Source organism: Pygocentrus nattereri, chromosome 10, assembly GCF_015220715.1.
Source record: "Pygocentrus nattereri isolate fPygNat1 chromosome 10, fPygNat1.pri, whole genome shotgun sequence".
In the NCBI taxonomy this organism is placed as follows: domain Eukaryota; kingdom Metazoa; phylum Chordata; class Actinopteri; order Characiformes; family Serrasalmidae; genus Pygocentrus; species Pygocentrus nattereri.
Window position 1 is genome coordinate 28,671,288 of NC_051220.1, and position 23,688 is coordinate 28,694,975.

The 23,688-nt window shown below is 40.0% G+C and overlaps 1 protein-coding gene across 10 annotated transcripts in view; it reads left to right on the plus strand.

Annotated features, from left to right (window-relative positions):
• syne1b (spectrin repeat containing, nuclear envelope 1b) overlaps nt 1–23,688 on the plus strand; it is a 111,860-nt gene that overhangs the window by 84,228 nt on the left and 3,944 nt on the right. For 7 of the 10 annotated variants that reach the window (XM_037541788.1, XM_017699888.2, XM_037541790.1 and 4 more), the window contains 42 exons: nt 90–248; nt 1,850–2,059; nt 2,164–2,265; nt 2,350–2,469; nt 2,694–2,894; nt 3,022–3,195; nt 3,317–3,448; nt 3,976–4,172; nt 4,269–4,401; nt 4,828–5,010; nt 5,212–5,361; nt 5,480–5,656; nt 6,209–6,364; nt 6,590–6,745; nt 6,850–7,020; nt 7,938–8,071; nt 8,176–8,380; nt 9,325–9,507; nt 9,603–9,749; nt 9,906–10,060; nt 10,262–10,409; nt 10,510–10,604; nt 10,735–10,969; nt 11,836–12,030; nt 12,168–12,293; nt 13,906–14,061; nt 14,960–15,118; nt 15,344–15,510; nt 16,361–16,523; nt 16,629–16,816; nt 17,281–17,431; nt 17,531–17,713; nt 17,857–17,994; nt 18,084–18,275; nt 18,739–19,075; nt 19,612–19,680; nt 20,379–20,521; nt 20,711–20,837; nt 21,083–21,294; nt 21,446–21,646; nt 22,076–22,204; nt 22,316–22,528. In XM_037541788.1, the coding sequence (XP_037397685.1) occupies nt 90–248; nt 1,850–2,059; nt 2,164–2,265; nt 2,350–2,469; nt 2,694–2,894; nt 3,022–3,195; nt 3,317–3,448; nt 3,976–4,172; nt 4,269–4,401; nt 4,828–5,010; nt 5,212–5,361; nt 5,480–5,656; nt 6,209–6,364; nt 6,590–6,745; nt 6,850–7,020; nt 7,938–8,071; nt 8,176–8,380; nt 9,325–9,507; nt 9,603–9,749; nt 9,906–10,060; nt 10,262–10,409; nt 10,510–10,604; nt 10,735–10,969; nt 11,836–12,030; nt 12,168–12,293; nt 13,906–14,061; nt 14,960–15,118; nt 15,344–15,510; nt 16,361–16,523; nt 16,629–16,816; nt 17,281–17,431; nt 17,531–17,713; nt 17,857–17,994; nt 18,084–18,275; nt 18,739–19,075; nt 19,612–19,680; nt 20,379–20,521; nt 20,711–20,837; nt 21,083–21,294; nt 21,446–21,646; nt 22,076–22,204; nt 22,316–22,528 (6,972 nt within the window). Of the gene's footprint in view, nt 1–89; nt 249–1,849; nt 2,060–2,163; nt 2,266–2,349; nt 2,470–2,693; nt 2,895–3,021; nt 3,196–3,316; nt 3,449–3,975; nt 4,173–4,268; nt 4,402–4,827; nt 5,011–5,211; nt 5,362–5,479; nt 5,657–6,208; nt 6,365–6,589; nt 6,746–6,849; nt 7,021–7,937; nt 8,072–8,175; nt 8,381–9,324; nt 9,508–9,602; nt 9,750–9,905; nt 10,061–10,261; nt 10,410–10,509; nt 10,605–10,734; nt 10,970–11,835; nt 12,031–12,167; nt 12,294–13,905; nt 14,062–14,695; nt 14,717–14,959; nt 15,119–15,343; nt 15,511–16,360; nt 16,524–16,628; nt 16,817–17,280; nt 17,432–17,530; nt 17,714–17,856; nt 17,995–18,083; nt 18,276–18,738; nt 19,076–19,611; nt 19,681–20,378; nt 20,522–20,710; nt 20,838–21,082; nt 21,295–21,445; nt 21,647–22,075; nt 22,205–22,315; nt 22,529–23,688 lie in introns of those variants that run through there. The other 3 variants (XM_017699890.2, XM_037541793.1, XM_037541795.1) reach the window with 2 other exon arrangements.

The window sequence follows — 23,688 nt, forward strand, 5'->3', positions numbered from 1 at the left end:
TATCTCTTAATCTGTGGTCTTGGTACAAACCCTCTGTGTTTGAGAATGCAGAACTACTGTTACAGTTATTCTTGCTGTTGGGCATGCAGGCTGCAAGTTCAGAAGAAAGGCAAGGTATTCAGATGGAGCAGCAGCTGTATTCAGCAGTCACAGCCACCTCATCTTGGCTGGACAATGTGGAGAACACCTTGTTTTCTGGACCAGTGCTTCTGACAGAGAATGCAGATACACAGCTCTTCAACCATGAGGTCAGTGACTTGTTGTTGTTGTTGTTGTTTTTTAGATATGTTAAAATTATTCATTTCTAGGTCTGTTTTTGTTATTGTTCAAATATAAGTACTTAATTGGATTTTATGTAGAAATTGTGTAATTAATTGCATTCAATTTGATTTGTTTTGAAATCGAACAATGACAAACAGCAAATTGTAAGTCGTTTTTACATGAAACAAGTCTGTAGAAGCAACAATAAAATCTTCCTGAATTCATGAAGTTATAAACCAACTCTTCTCCTACTTACTAACACAAATATGATTTGTTTTGAAAAGTCTGAATTTGCACTTTCAACAGAATCTCTGCTTGTTTTGGTTAGTTCATCCTTGAATTTTAATATTTATAAATAAATATTTTTAGACATAAATATTTTATAAAAATACCTTAATTCCAATTTAATTTTATTAATTATAATTATATTTTCAATTAAAACTGTTTCATTTAATTATATTAATGAAGAATCTAATTTCCAGAATGGCCACAAGGATGCCTGCAGAAAGGGGATGAATGAGTTATGAATGATAGAATTAAAAACAAGTTACATCATCTTTCTGCTAGTGATAGCTTTTAATGGAAGCACGGTGTACTCTTCTTTTAAATTAAATGCAGTTTCCTCTGCTTTTTGAGGAACTGTAAAGAGTATATATGTATAAATGTATAACATCTTAATTCAGTATTTGTGTAATGTGTTTTACCCTGTCATTTAGTCTTCTGTGAAAACACATTTTTGGGTGTTGATTTTTAAACGTTGCTCTTAACAGAAGACATGAGGTAACTTTTGATGTGAGTATAGTGAGACAATACATGCTCATCTCTTATTGCTTGCTTAAGCTGAAAGCCAGATACAGTCAAAAAAATGATGAGCATATTCCAGACAAGCATGTCATTCCAGTGTTTAATGCAGAAATGTGTAATTTGCTTTGTAAGTAGCTGTTTTGTCACCGCTAAGATAATGCCAATTTCTGATAGCCTGCTACTTGGCTCTTCAATTTTATGTTAGCACCAAGCTAGCATAGTTAATATTTATATTATGTAGCAGATTAAACGCAGGCATTTGAAAGCTTGTAACAGACAGTCACACTACAGTTTTGATGTTGACTTCAATAGAGAGCTTGTCTCTGCGTATTATTGTAGACTGTTAGCTGACATGTGCCCAACTTATTCTAGTGAGAACAAAAAAGAAACTGATTTTCCCACAAAATTCAACTAAAAGAATGTCATGTTTGATGTATGTGACATCACTGTTTTACAGTGTCCTGTCCATCAGACATGTGTTTGTGAAATGGAAGCTGCAGCAGGTAAAAGGATCAATGGCTGAGTGGCCGCTCAAGGGACACTTGCTCATTGTGCCACAGTATCAATGAACAAATCCTAACAGCTTGTATAATCATATGCTTTCTCTGGCAGACACTTCACATTTCACAATTTCTCCAATGACAAGTTTCGTGTATGTCAATTGGCATAGAAGGTGTTCAGTGTATATCCATTAAAGGGTTAACATGACTGAATTATGTTCATATCATGCATCTCAAATTTTTAATTTATTTTACAATTTCTTCTTGGTTTGCTTGTCTCACAGGCCTTAGGGAAAGATATGGCTGAGGTGACAGAAGTGGTGAGCCACAGCCGGGGGCTGCTAGATAGCACTGCAGGGCTGCAGGGAGAAGAGCAGGTCCTAATGGAGGACACTCTTGATTGCGTGTCTCGGCGACTAGGAGCCCTTGACTCAGCAGTGGAGCGCCGCTGTGACTCCATGAGAAGCAGGATGCAGGAGCTCACAAGCTTCCAGGTAATGCAAGGCCAGTCTGAGGTACCAGTAAATATTGAGCTTCTCTGCTCAGAAGAGCAAAAGTGCTTCTTTTCATGCTTCACTGTCTGTTTTGTTCTTCACAGACCGAGTTGCAGCGGCTTTTCACTGCTCTCACTGAGAGCAAGTTCCAGATTCTGCAGAAGCTAGCAGGAATCCTTGATCAGCCAGCAGCAAAACAGCTGGAGGTGGCGGGAAAACATTATTATTCATTTACTTGGATACCGGGTGGATAAAATTGCTTATGTGATCTGTGCTGTTTTTTTTTACAGACAATTGCTGAAGCAGAAGAAATCTTAAGAGAATTTGAGCAGAAAATCACAGATCTGAAATCCAGAGGAGCAGAGTTGCAGCTAGATCAGATTTCTACCAATGAACTGCTGAAGCTCCAGGTACATGTTCACTCATTTATAATCCCCTTAAACTTTAGGATTTGATATTAATTGTAAAGATTGTTTTCGAGAACTGTGAAGTATATGGTAACCGCTGTGGAATAAATACTTAAGCTATGTTATGAGAGTGTGAGAAGTGTGCAGCCTCCAGTGGGTACTTTTAATGTGTTTTTGTGCATTCTAAAAGATATTATACTGTTTTCCTTGTATACTATATTATATAGGACACTTATGAAGAGCTAGTGATGACAGTGGGCTCACGCCGCAGTGGGCTGAACCAGAACATGGCTCTGAAGAGCCAGTATGAGCGAGCACTACAAGACCTTGTGGATCTGGTAGATACTGCTCAAGATAAAATGGCTGCTGACCAAAAGATGATTGCTGGCTCAGTAGAAGAAGTCCAGGCACTATTAGACAAGCACAAAGTAAGCTAAGTGTTAAGACACTTTATTGTTTAAATACTGTAGCACATACAGTGTAAGTGCAATAGTTTTTGTAGCCCATTAGAAAGGGTCTGGGTTGTGTTTCAGTAGCTTTCACTTCATTTTCCAGGAATTCTTTCAAGGGTTGGAATGGCATATGGTCCTGACAGAGACTTTCTATAAGAAAATCAGTGCCTTTGTTGTGCCACGAGAGAGCCAAGCTCTAGAGGAGACTCTTGCCCAAGCACAGAGTGTTCTAAAGCAGGCTCACAAAAGAGGGGTAGAACTGGAATCCATCCTGGAGGTCAGTAACATGTTGTGTAGACATATTGAGTAATGTAATTTCATACTTGCAAATGTTAATCTCTCTGCCTTTTTTCTGGATCCTTGTATGTATGTGTTTGGTGTATGTGTTTATTTACTAGACATGGAGCCGTCTAGTGCTGGGCTACCAATGTCTGTACAGGCATTTGGAGGCAGTGGAGGGCAGTATGCCTGCTGTCCCACTGCTAGAAGAGACAGAGGAGAGGCTGACAGAGAGAATAGAACTTTATCAGGTACTGTCCGCATCCCACTGTACGTACCAAAGTGTTGTATGTGCTCATGCAGCCATTATTAATCTTGTCTCACCTAATGTGTTATTAGCAATTTTGGCTGTTTGTCCTTTAACTGATTAAAATCTGCCGCCAGAGTAGTTGGGCTGTATGCATGTTCAAATTTGGCATGCTATAATGTATCAGCTTATGGTATTGGAGCTTTCTGTGCACTAACAGAAGCACAGTGCTTCCTTTGTTGTTAGATCACCAATAAGGGCTTATTATTTACTAGTTCATAAGAGTAACAACAAAATGCAGCTGAATTCTATAGTATATTCCTATGCCTCTGTTTGCTACTCAGAATAGCGGTTTGACACAGAAACAACAGATTTTACATGTAATAAAAATGTAACTGCATTGAGAAATAATTTTTAAGGTGAAGAGTAGAAATCATGGCCTTTGCCTATGAATTAAAGGGTTAAATATGAGGCAGAATCCATATTAGTGTTCGGAAGTGTATCCTTTAATCTCACCTGATCTTCATCTAGGGTCTGAAGTCCATTCTGACTGAACACCAGCACAAGCTGTATCAGGTGCTGGAGGAGGGCAAGCGCCTGCTGCTCTCTGTGGCCTGTCACAGTCTGGAAAACCAACTTACTCTGCTGGGGGAGCACTGGCTCAACAACACCACCAAGGTCAACAAGGAGCTGCAGCGGCTGGAGTCCATCCTTAAACACTGGACCAGGTCAGGACTTGACATGATTTTTGTATTCTGAGTTTAATGAAAAAACATGGCCCTTAGAGATCAAGTTACATAATGGATAATGATGTGTGGTAACAGATATCAGAGTGAATCTGCTGAATTGAACCAGTGGCTGCAGGATGCTCTGGAACGCCTGGAGTTCTGGAGTACTCAGTCAGTGGCTGTGCCTGCAGATGTGGAGACAGTTAGAGACCACCTTTCAGCTTTCCTGGTTAGTATGATTTTTTTGCCAAATCTAGTTAAAGTTGAAGCAAATAGTTGAAGCAAATTTACAAAAGCAAAGTTTTCCTCTTGCCTAAAATGTAGTTGATCAGCCAAGACATGTTTGATGTTCAGAGTTTGCTTCATGTTTTGAACTGGAGCTATGAGGATGACATACTGAACAAGTAATGGGATTTGAGGTACCAGGCTTGAGAACCACCGGTCTAGACCAACATTTTTAATACTGCACCTGGTGACCCGCTGCTTGCTTCAGTTACATCTTGTCACAACACATCATATCATGAAGGGTGCTATCATCTGTTTATTAACTGGATCAGCTGTGCTTGGGCAGATAGCTACATTTGTGCATGATTAAAAAACAGTGACATGGGCGTTTTGTGGTATATGTGATACATGCAACTTTTTCTCCCCACAGGAGTTCAGTAAGGAAGTTGAGGCTCGTTCCTGTTTGAAGGCCTCAGTACTGAATGAAGGTAACCACCTGCTGAAGCTGAAAAAGGCAGATACAGGCATCCTGAGATCTGAGCTGGCCCGTGTGGAGGCCCAATGGGCTGAGCTGATTACTCACATCCCAGTTGTGCAGGAGAAACTCCACCAGGTACTGGACTGCATGGCCGTATGTCGCTCACTAAACTGGCTTATCTGCCCTGCTAAATAGGATTATTGACATTCCTTAGGCCCATCTCAGTTGTCAGGATTCACTGAAACCTTTCTGTGGTATAAAGTGAGAGACTTTTTCCTGATTTCTCTGCCTGTCCCAATGTACTAATGATGGATTTATGTTTGCTTCTTGTCCCAGTCACAAATGGACAAGCTGGCCTCGCGCCACGCCATCACTGAGCTGGTGAACTGGATCTCACTGATGGAGAAGGTGATTGAAGAGGATGAGGAAAACCTTAAAGGAGCAGTGGGGTCAAAGGTCATCCAAGACTACCTGCATCGATATAAGGTAGGTTCACCACCCGGAACAATGAATAAGATTAGAATGAATAACATTTGATATTTTGTTCAAGGTTTGTTACCCTTCAATTATGACAGAGATCTTCTATCTTCCTTTCCCTTTGTAGGGATTCCGTGTGGATATGAACTGTAAGCAGCTGACTGTGGACTTTGTGAACCAGTCAGTGCTACAGATCAGTGGGCAGGATGTGGAGAGCAAGAGGAGTGATAAGACAGACTTTGCAGAGAGGCTGGGAGCAATGAACCGCCACTGGCAAATACTCCAGGCTCACATCACAGAGAGAGTGAGACTTTTGCTGGGACTTGCATTAAGTCTGGGCTGTATTCATAAATAATTCTGTTTCTAATCCTAATTCTAATGATATTTTCTTTAAATATTGGGATCCATTACATCACTCTACATATGAACACTGACTGGTGTAGTTTTTATTTTTGCTCAAATCTCAATATAAATTTGCTGTACTGTAGTGTAATGGATCATTAATTCAACAAACACAAAACACACACACACAAAACAAATGCTTTAAAAAGTCTTGATACCAGTAATAATATGTATAAAACATTATTTAAATATAATATGCATTCTTTCATTGGCATTTTAAAAAATTATACTAAAGTAATTTAGTAATATTTTTAATATATTTAGCAATTCAATGATTCTAGTTTCCTGTTGGTTCTCTTTCCCAACTTTATTGCATTTCAGGCTTTATTTGATATTACTTATATATTGAAGGCAGTTACATTTTAAACACAGAATATATTGTGGTACAACCTTTTAATTACATAATATCTGTTGATGTAAATAAACTCCTTAACTTTTTCCTGGATTTTTTCAGGTCCAATACCTGGAGGGCTTACTGGAGTCCTGGCTGGAATATGAGAGCAATGTGCAGAACCTAAAGACCTGGCTTTGTGCCCAGGAGGAACGACTGAAGAGGAAACACAGGATTGAGGACGTCTCCTCAGTGCAAAATGCACTGAAAGACTGCCAGGTAAGAGCAACTGTCGTAGATGAGTGACATTATGCAAACATATCATATTACAATTTATTTTCAAGATACAATGCATTGTATAATATACATGAATATTATATAGTTAATCATGATAAAAATGTGTCAGCAAAACACTAAAATATCAATATATTTCCCACTTTTACTACAACATGTGTTACTGTGTATTATTCTCTCACTGTCTCTCTCACGTGCACATGCACACAGGAAATGGAGGAGATGGTTAAAGAGAAGGAGAGAGAGGTGGAAAGAGTAGAAGAGCAGGCCTGTGCTCTTGTCCAGAACAAGACAGATGAGGCTTGTGCTGTTGTGATGGAAATTCTCCAGGCACTAAATCACACCTGGGCCAACCTTGATCACTTAGTATGCTATTTTTCTGATATTTAACTTTACAGTCTTTTAAGAATGTTTATGGGTGATTGGTGTGTGTGTGTGTTTATAATAAAACTAGCAAGTGTTCTTCACAGATAGGACAGTTGAAGATCAACCTGAAGTCAGTACTGGATCAGTGGAGCCAGTACAAAGTGGCAGCTGAGGAGATTAACAGCTATTTGACAGAGGGGAGGTACTCTGTCTCTCGCTTCCGCTTGCTCACCGGATCTCTGGAGGCAGCACAGCTCCAGGTGGACAGTCTACAGGTATACGTCACAGAAACTTCTGTCTGAGCTTTAGCCCATCCTGGTTCTGTCCTGCTTGATTATTCTGATTTGCGTCTTGTTTAGTCATCTGACGGTACATTCAGAAATTTTGGCAGTGTTTTCTTTATGCCCACAGAGTAGTTGGAACAGTGCATGTCCATGTTCAGCAAGGTTAAATATATTTGCATGTACAATTAGCTTTCATGCAGTACTCTGTTGCAATGTAAATGATTTGTATCTGTCACTGGATAAATCTCATGCTTTGTAAAAGAAGAGCCATGTTGCCCCTTATTGTTTGGTGTATTGCAACAGTTTCTGGGCAAATGTGCATGCACATTCAGACAATTCAGATAATTCAGATAAATGATTAGTGATTTGTTTAATCATAGTGACAGTAGAAGGTGACTGAAGTATAGTCATATTCATAGGTTTGCTCAGGGTGGTAGCTTGTGACAAACAAACAAGATACAAATATACAAATTTTTGTCTAATTCTGCACTTTTAACTAAAAAAGGTTTCTTTGCTTTTTGTTATGTCAGTTTATTATTTAAAGTTAAATTAACTCAAAATTTTAAAGGCACTCCTTTTCCAGGTTTTTTTTGTCTTGTCTTTTTTGTGGAGTCTTCTTTTTACACATCAAGTGCAACAACATCATTGAGACATCTTATTTATTATATAGTAGATTATTTGGCAGTTTAATTGATTTAAATGCAGAAATCCTCCCATTTTTCCTTTATTATTAAAGAGTTAACTATTGATTTTCCAGTGAAATTGGTGCTTTGTTTCCATTCTTGTTGGAGATTTGTAGAGACACAATTAATACAATTGCTTCCTACGCATTTCCACCTATCACTACCTTATTGCAGCAAGGCTCTAATACCGTGAAAAAATTGTGGTTTCTGTTATCCCTGTGTCAGAATCTGCAAGAACAGCTGGATAAGCAAGAGAGCAGTTTGAGAAAGTTTGGAGCCATCACCCATCAACTGCTTGAGGAATGCCATCCATCTGTGTCTGACTCACTGAATAATGCTCTCAAAGACATCAATGCCAGGTAGGAAACTGCTGATCAATTAGACATTATAACATTCCCAGAACAGACCTGTGTCTATATATACATAAATGCTATGTGTGTATGGGGGTGTGTGTGTGATTCAGGTGGAACAGCCTATTAGAAGAGATAACAGAGCGTCTGAAGAGCAGTAAAGCTCTACTGCAGCTGTGGCAGAGCTATAAGGATCTGTATGAACAGTGCAACAACAATATCCAGAGCCTGGAGGAGAAAGCAGAGCAGATGCTAAAAACTGCCAGCAGGAAGGACATCTCAGAGGAAGAAGTATCCACCTGGATTCAAGACTGTAGTGTACGAGAAACATATCTACTCTTGTCTAGCTGTACTTAAATCAATATAGTTCTGATTATTGATCAACTCACTGGTGGTCATAATTATCTTTATCTCTATAGTACATTGAATATGTTGGTAAGTAGGTAGGTAAACATATTTCTGATATACAATAATTCTTAAAATCACTAAGTATGATGATTCCATTTGTCCTTACAATTCTAGAGATCTTGCTATTATTTTCTTAAGTGCTTGATTAACATTACACTTATTTCATTGTAATTACACTTATTAAAATGTATGTACATAATTAGTTGCAAAGATATAGAATAAAATACATTTGATATTCTATTTAAATTCTACAACAGTAGGCTTAAGTCTGCAGCTTTGGTGTTTCCCTCTTTGTTTAATTGTCAAAAAAAGACCGAAACAGGCAAAAGTGGAAAGAAGCGTTTTCATTATAAATATATTCTCTTCAATGTACAAACACAAATGTGGTATTAGTTGAAAGCTTAGAGCAGGGATCACTAATCTTTAATTCAAAAGGCTAGTGTGAATGCAGGCTTTCATTCCAATCAATAAGAATATGTATGAGCAGAACAATGCCAGCATCCAGAACCCAGAGGAGAGAATGGTGCAGCTGCTTTAAACCCCCAACATCTCAGAGGATTCCCTTGATTAATCTCTAGGTCTGTGTCTTGTAACAGTTGAGTGATTGTATGAGGTGTGCTTCTTCTCGGCTGGAATGAAAACCTGCAGTCATCCTTGCCCTGTGTGGATAAAATGGGTGGTTTGGATTTTAGAAAATGTACACTTTGGACAGAGTTTCTCTAATTGCTTCACTGAGCTAACTGAGAAATAAGTAACATCTAATTAAGGCATGCTTTTGTCATTGCTCTTAGTTAAAACTTGGTTATAAGGGTTAACTCGTTTTATGTGCTGAGTATACGATTTGCTTCCATCAGGAGTTGCTGCGTTCACAAGCCCCAGTGCAGGCCTCTCTGCAGGTTCTGCTGGAGCTGGGCGAGCAGTTGAAACAGCAGGTGGACACTTCCGCTGCAGCATCTATCCAGTCAGATCACTTATCTCTGTCCCAGCGCCTCAGCTCCATTGAGCAGGGCCTCAGCCGACAGCAGGCCGCTCTCCAGGTCAGACCTTTTAAAGCTTAAGAACATAGTAACAAGAGGCTATGTAGGTGTGTACCTGTTGTAAAGGTTCTGTGGGTGCATTTCTTTACTCACAGGCAGGAGTGCAGGACTATGAAACCTTCAATGAACAGCTGGACACTCTGGGACGTTGGATAGTTGAGGCTGAGGAGGCTCTAAAGGGTCAGGATCCGAATGGCTCCTCTGACCAGTCAATCATTCAAGACCGTATGGAAGAGCTAAAGGTACTCCACAACAGCCTTAATAACAAGAGATAATTGATTATTCACATACCAGAGCTATTTTTCATATGATTCAAATTTAATTAATATTTTCCTGTCAAGATGCAAATTATTTCAGTGGTAATGCAGCTGTTTAATCAGTTTGTGTATTTTTTACAGAGGCAGATGCTAAAATTCAGCAGCATGGCACCAGACCTAGAGCGCCTGAATGAACTGGGCTACAGACTGCCTCTCAATGATTCAGAGATCAAACGCATGCAGAACCTGAACAGGAGCTGGGCCACCACTTCAGCCCAAACCACTGAGAGATTCAGGTGTGACTGCTTTAGCAAGCTGTAATGTAGTAGTGAAACATACTTATTATTATCAATAACAATGCTATTACCTTTAACAGCGATTTCTTGTAGCATTGTTAAGATGTAAAGTTGGATTATATATTTTAGTTAATGCTAGTTTCTGCTCACAACCCCTGTCTAGCCTGCCTTTATGAATTACGCTATATATGTTTTCTGCAGTAAGCTGCAGGCCACCCTGCTGCAGCAGCAGACATTCCTGGAGAAGTGTGAGACGTGGATGGAGTTTCTGGTACAGACAGAGGAGAAGCTGGCTGTGGAAATCTCTGGAAACTTCCAGAGCTTGATGGAGCAGCAAAGAGCCCATGAGGTACATCTGCCTAATGCCAGTGGCATCATATCTAATGACACAGACTGTCTTCTTTGGATTGTGCACAGATTTTTTTATGTGGTTGTGTTTTGTGCTGTAGTTATTCCAGGCAGAGATGTTCAGCAGACAACAGATCCTTCATTCCATCATCAGTGATGGACAGCGCATGCTCGAGCAGGGACAGGTGGATGACAGGTAAGTTCAGCCATAAGAATATCATATTCACTTTCAGTTTTATGGAACAATTTCTTCAGCACTGAATCTCGGATGTTCAGGTTTGCAGGCAGCATTTTATTCAGCCAGCATATGCTGTGCTCCTTTACAGAGATGAGTTCAAGCTGAAGTTGGCTCTGCTGAGTAACCAGTGGCAGGGGGTAGTGCGGCGTGCACAACAGCGGAGGGGCATTATAGACAGCCTAATCCGCCAGTGGCAGCGCTACAGAGAGATGGTGGAGAAGTTACGGAAATGGCTGGCAGAGGTCTCGCGTCAGACTGAAGCTCTACAACCTGGAGCTCCAGTACCCCTGCAGCAGGCCCGAGCCATGCTGGATGCTGTCCAGGTAATCAGAATCGCACCTCATACCCATTCAAATTGCTTTCACACTATGGTTAATGTTGGGCTTTTTTCCTCAGCTCTGAAGGTTATAAAATATTTAAAGAGAGATAATGAATATATATGTGTTTTAGTTAGTAGAAGAGGCACTCAGTTACATTTTTACACATAAAAACAAAAAAACAAGGTGATTACTGCTACTTAACATAAAAAATATACAGAGTTGTGGTTGGGGTTATTTGACACATCACAGCCATTACTTATTTAAATTAAATGCTGTGCACATACTAAGTGGTATACTAACTAAATACTAGTATACTAACTAACTAACTAACTAACTGACTAACTAACTACTAGACCTACTAACTACTTACTAACTAACTGACTGACTGACTAACAACTCAAACTCAGTACTGTACCATAATAATACAGTAAAAGAAAAAAAAGTGCCCTGTTTTGTATTTCTTATTGTTATTGTTCTTATTCATTCACTCATTCATTCATTCATTGGTTTATTGATTGATTGATTGTGCCAGCCACCACCATATTAGGTCTGGTTAGCACAACATGACTTTGTCATGAATGCACAATTTCAGCCCTGACCCCTTGCCTGTACTTGCATACTTAAATGCGGTATTGGGCTTTTTACTTCACCTATACACAATTTCTGACTACAAAAATCTATGTATTTGTTTCTTGCTGTTTGGTTTCAGTCATAAACATAAAAAAATCAAAAAAGAAAACATAACTGAATGGATAAGTGAAGTTAGATAGTTATAAACCAGGACCATGAGGTGGTTCAGATGTAAAAAAAATACATAATGTGCTGTTGGTGAATGTTTTAACCACCCTGCTGGCTGTCTCTGTCCCTAGTTGAAGGAGAAGGTGCTACAGAGGCAGCAAGGCAGTTACATCCTGACAGTGGAGGCTGGGAGGCAGTTGCTTCTGTCTGCAGACAACCGGGCTGAGGCATCACTGCAGGAGGATCTGCTCAACATACAGGAGCGCTGGAGACATGCTAACCTCAGCCTGGAAGAGCAGAAGAGAGAGCTGGCTGTCCTGCTCAGGGTATAATCCTATAAGTTATAATGCTATTCTGCTTATTCTCATGCTATTACACTGTAGAAAGATTCCTGAAGTTCCTGAACGTCATAAAACAGAAAGAGCATAGGATAAACTAAGAATGTTTGGTTGTTTATGTGCAGGACTGGGAGAGATGTGAAGAAGGCATTGGTGGGTCTCTAGAGAAACTGCGGTCTTTTAAGCGGCAGCTCTCTCAGCCTCTACCAGATCACCATGAGGAACTGCAAGCTGAACAGATGCGATGCAAGGTAATGCACACTACCATATGAAGGATAATTCGCAGAATTCAGTCTGAACACAGGTGGTGTTAGTGGGTGACCATAGTTCCATGTTTGTGTTATTTTATTTCATTACATGCCAATATATTACATGGTGCTAATGCTTATTTGTACCTTTATGACTAACTACTAAATGAATTAGAGGTCTGCTTGCTTTTTTCAATGCCTTTTTTACATATAGTGCTCTGTGTTATGTCTAGGATACTTATTTGGTGTCTTTTTGTAGTCTTAAGATGAAAGAGCTTGATGAAGGCCCATTACCATACCATTTCTTATTTTTACCCCTACCCCTTGTTTTTGAATGTAACCCTCCCTCTTGAAACTGAGTTACAAGGGGTAGTGGTTGAAATCTTGCCCCTGTGAAATGCAACAAACCTTCAAGAACCAGAAACGTCATCAGTTGTTGTCAGGACGAGACATGGTTTTCCGGTCATTTCCAATATGCCTCCTCCAGCTGTGGTGCTCTCACTTGTGTGTCACATGACAGGACAGGTGAATCATATTTAAAGTAGCCTGGAAAAATAATCAGGACATGTTTTCCTCCTTTGTCTCCATACTATCGCGATAATGGTATATCACACTGACATTTGCCATTTATTCGAGGGAGACTGAAAACAATGGGCACTCGCGATTCATTCACAACTTCAGTTTTACGAATCAATCAAATGAGTCACCAAATTAAAAAGAGCACAAACAAAAAATTACATCACTTCATTAACAGCTACTAGCTGCCACCAAGAATTCTTCAGTGATATGAAGCTGAACTTAGCTTTCTAGTCGCCAGCTTCATGATCGATTTATCCCGTTCCACCTTAAATGGTGCAGCAACATCACGTACCAGAACGTAACTGCTGCACAATTTAAGGTAAAAAGGGGAAATTTCGCCAGGTAGTGACCGAGACATCAGCGTATTACTGTCGATTTGAATGCGTGTTATGAAGGAAATAACCATAAAACGCTATTACAATGGTTCTTACAATACAGCGGCTTTTAAACAGAGAAATGTTTACATTTATGTGTCTCTTTGGTCGCTTGTGCAGCCATCATGCTGATGATTAACAGGGCATTCTGGGAATTTTCTCATAACACTCCGTTTGTAGTGTGCCTCTGAAAAATCTCCATTTCAAGGGCCAAATAGCCCTAACACTTCACCCTACCCCTCCATCTCAACAACAATCGGGACAACCCTACCCCTAGACATCAACGCACAAAACGGAGGGGTAGGGCTAAATGTTAGGGGCAAGGGGTGAAATGGGATTGGGCCTTAATCTAAGCAAATCTAGTTGCAAATGTAATATGTATTACTTATTTATTACTTTAACATGTAATCTCTAAATGGATTGAAGTTAGATGAAAATTTAGTTAAGCAGGTGTTGAAACTGCATTAAAATATTCCCTGACACTGATCATAGTGAGAGTGGTAGCAGTGCTAGGATATTTGATGCCGCCATGGAAACAGGACCCAATTCTGATCTAAAGAGACAAGGATGTTTTGAGTCAGATTGACAGTGACAGGGGAATTACAATGCATTGCTTTGTAGTAAATATATCCGTAATATTTCTCTTGTCCTTTTAAATGCAGGACCTGGAGAGCACTTTTGATGGCTGGACAGAGGACTTAGCTCATCTGACTGTCCTGAGAGAGTCTCTCTCTAGCTACATTAGCTCTGAGGACCTGTGTGTGCTGCAGGAACGCATTGAACTGCTACATCGCCAGTGGGAGGAGATCTGCCACCAGGTACAAAACAGACATGCCTCTCTTATGCAGGAAATTCTATGAGAATAATAATAAATTTGACATACATTAAAATGCAGCTGAAAGTGCTTTACAAAGAAAGAGATGAATAAAAAAAACTGCATAAGATTATTTACCAAGGGAAAAAAATAAATAGTAAAACAATGATAATAATTGGAATGAGCAAAACAGGGTATTTGTATAATATGAATAAATCTCAACATAATTAAATAGTAAAGAATTAAATGGATAGTGATACAAATAAAATAAAAATGTTTTTTCAGTGACAGTCTGACAATCTATCTTGTCAGTTGGTGGTGCTGTTGCACAATACTTGTGATCTGTTTATCGTTTAGCATTAACTGTGTTGTATATTTATTACTCAAAAGTTACTGAAAGGAAACGTGGAGAAGCTTTGATTTTCCTGAAATGTATCCTCCCTGGAGACACAATGCCTCTGTCTTGTGTGAGTTGAATGCAACCATCAAGTTTGAGTTTAAATATTGTGAAGGTTGTGTTTAGTAGAGTAATTAGTTCTGAGACTGAAACTCATATGCAAAGCAGAAGACTTTCCTGTCAGTTTGCGTGTGCAGCATCCTGTGCGTGAGTCTGTAGACCACAGGATGTGTGCAAGCTTTTCATATCATGGCGAGAAAAGGTAATGATTCAGTGCCGTCTTCACTTTTTCTTACATAATTACGAGCACATTTAGACTCAAATCTTTTGGTACCTGCTTTTACTGATATCTTTTCATTCTTTGCCGCAGTTGCGTAAGTATTTATATTGGACATTAATGCAGAAATAATATGTCACTGAAGAAGCCGGCTTCGCGTTAGTCTTATTTGTGTACAGACTGTACAACTTATGTAGAATGCCTTTATTTTTGTGTCTCTCTGTGCAGTTATCTCTGCGCAGGCAGCAGGTGAGTGAGAAGCTGAATGAGTGGGCCATCTTTAATGAGAAATACAAAGAGCTATGTGAGTGGCTCACTCACATGGAGAGCAAGGTCTCCCAGAATGGCGACATCAGCATTGAAGAGATGATTGAGAAACTCAGAAAGGTAGGCTAAAAGAATTTTTGGCATATTAAATGGAATTCATTTTCTTTGTAGCAAAAACAGGAGTGATACAGTTAAAAGGCCATAACTCACACCTAGCAAAGAAGCTGTTACTGTTATCTGTCACTGTCTGCTTGTGATCACAGTTTATTGCTTTGGCACAGTCCCAGCTCCTAACAGTGCTAACAGCATTGCCTTCTGTTTGTCTCTATGTGTTTTTCCCCTCAGGACTATCAGGAGGAGCTAGCAGTGGCACAGGAGGATAAGCAGCAGCTGCAGCAGATGGGGGAGCGTTTGGTCAGGGCTAGCCATGAAAGCAAAGCCTCAGAGATAGAGCACAAACTCAGCAAAGTCAGCGAGCGCTGGCAACACCTCGTCGACCTCATCAGTGCAAGGTATCAACACAGGCCTCTCTTAGCCTTCAGTTTGTGGGTGTGCGTGTGGTTGGAAATGATCTGTATTTCACATGCTTCTTCAAAGTGCTCAGATGTCTACAACAGAAGAACTGTTAACCATTAGATGTCTGCAGTTATTGTTGTTTTGCATACATTTAATGTACATTACATTCATGTTGTCAATTATGTAGTGATTGTTTTTATTTTCTGTATCAATAAGTTCTAGTGTTCACATCTGACTTTATACCATTTGTTTTAATGCCAAAAGTAATATTGTAGTATTGATTGAAAGTTAAGAATCTGCACTTTTACCAGAAATGCACTTTTAGTGAGCTGCAAAAAACAAATAAACTTTGAAATATTTAAAGCTGACTACAGTTATTTTCCAAATTTCTTAGCTTTCATGGTTCCTATGTTTACACTGCAACAAATAGATTGTGAATTGGGTAAGTTTTTATCTGTTAGGCTGAGGCAAATATATGTAAATAAAGAAAGCGGAAAATAGTTTTATTAAGATGCATTGTGGGTTTACAAAAACAACAAAAGTTTTAACCCCTGACTGGTACTATAACACCATTAGAGTGAAGCTATAAGTCATGTTTATCTGAGCTCAAGCTGTGTCTAATCAGTTGGGTGCTACTAAAATTGATGGCTGTGAAGCAATATACCTAATCAACTTTATTGATGATTTAAGGCTTGTGCCTAAAAGACAATTATGTATATGTCATTTAATTGCAAGATAATATTTCAGAACCTAATTACTGTTGATATCTCTGATCTTTGAAGGTTAAACTTTTCTAGTGTTGCATGGTGCAATATGCCTGAATTTAATGCTTCTGTGTATTATCAGGGTGAAGAAGCTGAGGGAGACTCTGGTGGCTGTGCAGCAGCTGGATAAGAACATGAGCAGTCTGCGCTCCTGGCTGGCCCACATTGAGACTGAACTGTCGCGTCCTATTGTCTATGATACCTGTGACTTTCAGGAGATCCAGAGGAAACTAGACCTGCAACAGGTGCATACACATGGATTCTTGCATACACACACACACCTGCCATCCTCATGAGGAGATACTGATAACAAACTCTCTCATATCATAATCTGTGTGTTGTCTATTTAGGAGCTGCAGAGGGACATAGAGAAGCACAGCACAGGTGTGGCTTCTGTGCTGAACCTGTGTGAGGTACTGCTGCATGACTGCGATGCCTGCTCCACAGATGCGGAGTGCGACTCCATCCAACAGGCCACACGCACCCTGGACCGCCGCTGGAGGAGTATCTGCGCCATGTCCATGGAGAGAAGGCTGAAGTACGACTGCTGAACCTGAGAGCTCTATTCATATTAAAAACATAGCAACTACCTGTAATATCATAGCAACTGCTTAGCAGCAGCCAAGCAACCATCCATAATACCATCTAAACCAACTAGCAACACACTTTCAGTCACCTGGAATACCGTCTCGCAAATCCCTGGCAACCCCATGAAACACCATAGTAATACTTGAGCTATGCAGTCAACCTGCATTTTCTTCAGGATATGGTCTTTTCAAATTAATTATATTTTGACATCTTGTTGTGTTTATCACAGGCCTATCAGGAATTAGCTGCATTAGCAGTTACAGGGTAGCATGCACAACCATAAACTTTAATAAAAACTCAGGCATTTTTCCTTGTTTTGCATGTGGTGCCTGAATATTAAACCATAGAATGTGGGCACACAAAGAAGCTTAAGGAGTTAATGCATTTTTTTCTTTTTTTCTTTGTTTCTCATAGGATTGAGGAAACATGGCGACTCTGGCAGAAGTTTCTTGATGACTTTGCTCGCTTTGATGAGTGGCTGACAATGTCAGAGAGGACAGCTGCCTTGCCAAACTCCTCTGGTGTGCTGTACACAGTGGCCAAGGAGGAGCTAAAGAAGTTTGAGGTGTGACTCAGACCAATATTCTGTTTTAATCTTGTTATGCCCTTGTTCCATGGTCTTTCTTAAATACAGGTTTAATAATAACACCACTCCCTTCAACAGGCCTTCCAACGGCAGGTGCATGAGAGCCTTACTCAGCTGGAGCTGATCAATAAGCAGTACAGACGGTTGGCTCGTGAAAACCGCACTGATGCAGCCTGTCGATTGCGGGAGATGGCCCACAACGGTAACCAGCGCTGGGATAACCTGCAAAGACGAGTGACCTCTATTCTTCGCCGCCTCAAGGTAAACATAACTATTATGTCTTTTTGAGTGGGAACCCATGATCTATAGGTTTTAATTAATAATTCTGTTGAATACAACACAGTAATAAATAACATTTAAATATTATTGTTTATTATTACTATGATTTCTAATTTGTTCTGCAGCACTTTATTAGCCAAAGGGAGGAGTTCGAGACAGCCCGAGACAGCATACTGGTGTGGCTGACTGAGATGGACCTCCAGCTGACTAACATCGAGCATTTCTCTGAGTGTGATGTACAAGCCAAAATCAAACAACTTAGGGTGAGACCATGTTCAGTTATCAACTGCATGGAATAGTTATTATGAAAATATTGATCTTACCTACACTGTCTCTGTTTTTGCCTGTGCAGGCATTCCAGCAAGAGATCTCTTTGAATACAGCCAAGATTGAGCACATTTTCCACCAAGGTGAGACCCTAATAGAGAAAAGTGAACCTCTGGATGCTGCTGTCATTGAAGAGGAACTAGAAGAGCTCCAGCGCTACTGCCAGGAGGTGTTTGGACGAGTGGAACGCTACTATAAGAAGCTCATCCGCCTACCGGTACAGCTAAAAACTTAACTAAAAACTCTTGTAGGGTTGTGAAAAATTACTATACAATTCTGTTTTTTTTTGTTTACTTTGTCTTCAGCAGTTTTTACAAGGGCCCAACTAATACAGGTTTTCGTGACCAATATGCAGCATTTTCAAATGATCCTAAAATGACAGCATTCATGAACTGTTGTCACTAGATTAACAATAGATATTCAAATTTGATGAGTGGCGTTTGTATTTTCACAACTCTTCATAGCTTGAAAACCATATACAAAAAAACACCATACTTTTTTAATAACCAGTATATCTGATTCATTGTTGACCATATACAATTCTGTAAACTGATATTATTGGTTGTTAGAATTTTAAACTCTTTAAAATCAATATTGGTGACATAACTTCTGTCGAGCTCTAGTTTTCGCGGTATCTTGAATCATGTCTTTTAGAAAGATGTATCTTATTTGTAATGCAGCTCGCTGACGATGAGCAAGATGTTTCCTACTCGGATCGGGAGTTTGACTTAGATGAGCCAGGTGATGTGTCTAGCCTTCCATGGAGTGAGCGTCTGGGAGACAGTCTCCTGTCTCCACTGCCCTCCTCCAGCCGCTCTGCCTCCCTGGCTGCCCCGCTGCGGACAGAACGCTCAGGTCGAGACACCCCAGCCAGCGTAGACTCCATCCCCCTGGAGTGGGACCATGACTACGACCTGAGCCGTGGCTTGGAAAGCGCAAGCAGGGCTCTGGCTTCAGAGCATGGAGAAGAGGGGGAGGATGGAGCTTACCTTCAGGGGTCAGCTTCTGCACTCTCAGGTCAGTACTTCTGCCATAGCCTGGAGTCACAAAAGCCTTTCAATAAATATGTTTAAGGTATAATACTGTATAATAATTAAAGTGATAGCAAAAAATTTAATTTTGAGTATTTTCCCCTTATTCCAGCTGTAGTAGATCAACGAAGGCATGTTTGGCGTATGATATTGGTTTCTTTGGTCTGGCTATGAGGCAAATGTAGCTAGCAGGTCATTTCAGCTTATACAGCTAGTTAACATCACACATATGCCTTAGACTATGTCAAATTATTAAGCAATACCAAATGAACTAAAATAGATATTCTTATGTGGTTTTAATTACTAGATTTGGGATGAAGGTAAAATTTCAGATTGTATTTTTTTATCGAACTATTGCTTTAAAATATAAGAACTGTCATGCTAGTTGCAGAGATTCATAATTGTGGCTGCCAGATAGTTGGAGATAGGGTTGGTAGTAAAACTAGTTCTCCAATGTGAACATTTTAAGTTATGCCACCAATACTATACTGTATGTATTGCATTGTATATGTCTCTTTCCAGATGTAGAGATTCCAGAGAGCCCTGAGGCATATGTAAAACTAACAGAGCAAACACTGAGGTCCACATCTGGTAGGCACTAGTAGCCACAGCATGCCGTAACGCTGAGGCACATAACCCCCTCCAAATGAAAAATTCACTCACAGCCTGCTGCTTGGGACTCTGATTATTTTCAGTTTCTACTCACCAGCTGGCACAGAATCTAGTTATTGCCGTTACTTGCAGCAGTTTCTAACCTCCTTTAGTTCTTTTGTTCTGGGTTGCTTTACACACTTCTGTCTAATGCATGTAGTGCTGTAGTTTGTGACTAGAATAGACTGATGCCTTTATTGAGTTGACTACAATTTGCATTAGTAACTGGTAACTGAAAGCACTGAGTCTGCTGTGTTGTAATGATATTTTCTTTTTTATTGTGTGTTTTAGTATTTTAATACCTGGGTATTATTCACAATGCATTACAACTAAAGTAACTTAAAATTTACAAACATCCAGGTAGGAATAACCAGACAGCAAATCTAAATATAGAATTTCAAGAGACTTCCAAGGGAAAGATTTGCTTTGGTTGTGACCTGTTATGAATAATGCCCATAAACATTTATGTGACTTCTGTTGGAGATTAGGTGTCTCCTCCATGTAACTCACAAAGCATGACACGCAGCAGCGAAAGTAATGCAAAATTCTTTTGAAAGAATCAATAGAAGCTTCAGTGGACTGTTACTGTCCCAGTGCCAAAACAGATAACTGGTGATAAATGTGTTGTGTCTTTGCAGGGGAAGCAGCGTCTCTTGAGACTCACTTTAGGCAACTGGCCAAAGCTCTGGACACCAGCCGCTTCCACCTGCAGCAGACCGAGAACATCATCCGCAGCCGCACGCCCACTGGCCCTGAGCTGGATGCCTCCTACATGGGTTATGTGAGTCCTTCAGGGTCTCTAGAGTTCAGAGTCTAAGAAATGTGGCTACTGGTTCTTGAAAGTGATAATAAACCACAGTAAGATTATCTAGATAACTGACTGGGTCTTTCACTGCCTGCTGTAACTTGTCTAAACTTTGTCTTGAATTCTCTTAGCAAAATGGATGAGTTATTTGTCTGGCTTGTGTAGATGCGGTTGCTTGGGGAGTGCCGTGGCAGTATTGACACAGTGAAGAGGGTCGGTTATGAGCTGAAGGATGTGGAAGACAAGCTGACAGGCTTTGTGAACCCCAACAACTCAGAATCACAGACTTCAGGTACTCAAAAAATGCTATAACATACCATAGTCTCTGAAGAAATGCATATATTTTATTTTATCAATTATTTGCTTAGGAGTTAAGGATTTAAGATGATTTAACATTATGCCTAATCAGTACTATTCAAGTGCTTTCTGAGTCATATTGTATAGTATTATACAGTCTGCTGTGCACCCGTTCATCTAATTTCATTTCTGGTTTGTGGCCTGTGCTGTAAGCTGTTCCTCTCTGTCTGTGCCCTGCAGGTGTGATTGAGCGCTGGGAGCTACTGCAGGCTCAGGCTCTCAGCAAAGAGTTGCGCATGAAGCAGAACCTGCAGCAGTGGCAGCAGTTCAACTCAGACTTGAACAGCATATGGAGCTGGCTCAATCAGGCTGAGGAGGAGCTGGAGCAACAGCGGACCCTGGACGTCAGCACAGACATACAGACCATCGAGCTGCGCATCAAGAAGCTCAAGGTGAGCCATGCTAGAATGTTCTGCTGGAAACAACCATTTATTTCACACAGTAGCACGGCTACGTTATGTTAGACGTTTTAGACATGTTAGACGTGATTAACAAAAGTGACCTTTAGCATCTAGTTGAACCGAGTTTTACCTTACTGTCCAGGAGCTGCAGAAGGCTGTGGATAAGCGGAAGGCCATAGTGCTGTCCATAAACTTGTGCAGTTCTGAGTTTGTGCAATCAGACAGTGATGAGTCACGGGAGCTGCAGGGTCGACTGAAGGAAATGAATAACCGCTGGGAGCGGCTGACCAGCTCCCTGGATGAATGGAGGAGCTCTCTGCAATATGCATTAATGCAGTGCCAGGCAAGTTTGTCAGCTGTTGTAGCAGACTTACAGGATATTTCAACAAGCTGTTTCACAACATATATAAAAACATGAGGTACAGAGGAGGTTTTTCTTTCTAGAGGTATCTCAAGTGAAACAGTTATTATTGTTTTGCTATACTACTTATAATTCCTGATTACATAGCTAATTGCATATTTAGGTGCGTCATGAATTGCATTTTGATGACACTAAAAGTAACATGACAAACAACTTTTTATCCAATTCAAGTAATAAAACATTTCCTGTTCTGTTTACAAACACAAATGAGCTATAAGTGAGAAATTATTAATATACCTATTAGTTGGAATTAGAAGTAATTAGAATATTATATAAAACATGTTGTAGCCAGTGATATCAAGTTAACTGTGTTCAAATTGACAGTGGATTCTGTACCCACTTATTCTGCAGGACTTCCATGAAATGAGTCATGGTCTACTGCTTTGGCTGGAGAATATTGACCGCAGGAGGAATGAAATTGTACCTATCGATCACAGTCAGGACGCTGACACCCTGCAGGAGCATCACAAAACCCTCACAGTATGTCTCCTTTATTTTTCAATTTTGATGTGCCCATTATGTGTTCTTATAAATCTAATTCAGGACAAACTGAAGCACTGGCTGTGGGTTGTTGCTAATTTTTTTTTCCAGCAAATTCGTCGGGAGCTGCTTGACTCCCAGCTGAAGGTGGCCTCCTTGCAGGACATGTCCCTGCAGCTGCTGGTCCACTCAGAGGGCAGTGACTGCCTGGAGGCCAAGGAGAAAGTGCATGTTATAGGGAACCGACTTAAGCTGCTGCTGAAAGAGGTGACACGAGACATCAGAGAGCTAGAGAAGACCCTGGATATTACCAGCAGTCAGCAGGTCGGTACATGAACTAGGCTGGCGAAATACTGGACATTGGAATTAATAATGGGGAACCAGTACCATCACGTCATAATCTTCCGAATACATATATTACTTGTTTTCTGTTAGAAAGCAAAGCTGTAATCATAAAAGTATCTCAGAATGTTTTACATAATTAAATCTAAATGTAATTCTGCATAAATCATTTATTGCTTGTTCTTTGAGGAATAAGCATTTATATTATATATATTTATATTAATCTGTAGAATCTAGTAAAATCTGTAGTGGACCATAAAGGTAATTTAAGAACCAGCCTTAAACTTGTATCTGTCCGCAAAAGACTACTGTTGCTTGTGATGTTTTGAGAGAAGCATTGGAAACAGGGTGTAAGGGTGACGTTTTAAGTTTATTAAAAGGTACAAACCAACACCATGCAGATCAAAAAACAGCAAGGAACACAAGAGCATAAACCAAAAACTGTAACCAGACTGTGAAAGGAAAAACAGCGGCAAAGTAACTAATCGGCAAGCAAAAATACCAAAAAGACTTAAGACCAGCGGTTGGCAACCCAATGTTAGGCAGAGCCATTTTGCCATCTTCATCAAAAATCTACCCACCTTGTCCATGTAATTATTGAATTAACATTTCACCATCTTGGCTGTAAATATGTCTCTGTGTGTGCTAATGTCCAAGTATAGGCTGAAAAATAATATAAATGAAAATCCTAATTTTTTACTTTGCTCTGCTTTAAGCTGTAGCTCAGCTATAGCTGCTTTTCTTGCATCTCCAGCAGGAAGCAGGAAACGTTTCTGCAAAAGTAGAATAGTTTCTTGTAATTTGTCTCTTAACATTCAAATGAAGTCAGCTTCTTACTCTCCAGCTCATTGTTCAAATTTTTCAGTTTCAGCTTAAATGGTGCCTGAGGCACCAGAATATTGCTAGCTATGTAGCTAACTGTTGCACCATTTGGGTGGAACGGGAAAATTTGTGTATGTGGAGTGCATATAAATGCAAATAAGCCCATTCGTCTCTGTATTATCATCTTAAATCTTTGTCTTTGCCTTTTTGTTAACTGCTACCTAGGCTAGACTATTGTTTACGGTGCTATGGTGACCAGCAGTATGGGCGCCAACCTGCAGGGTTAAAGGGTGAATTACCATTTATACATTAACTCCAGC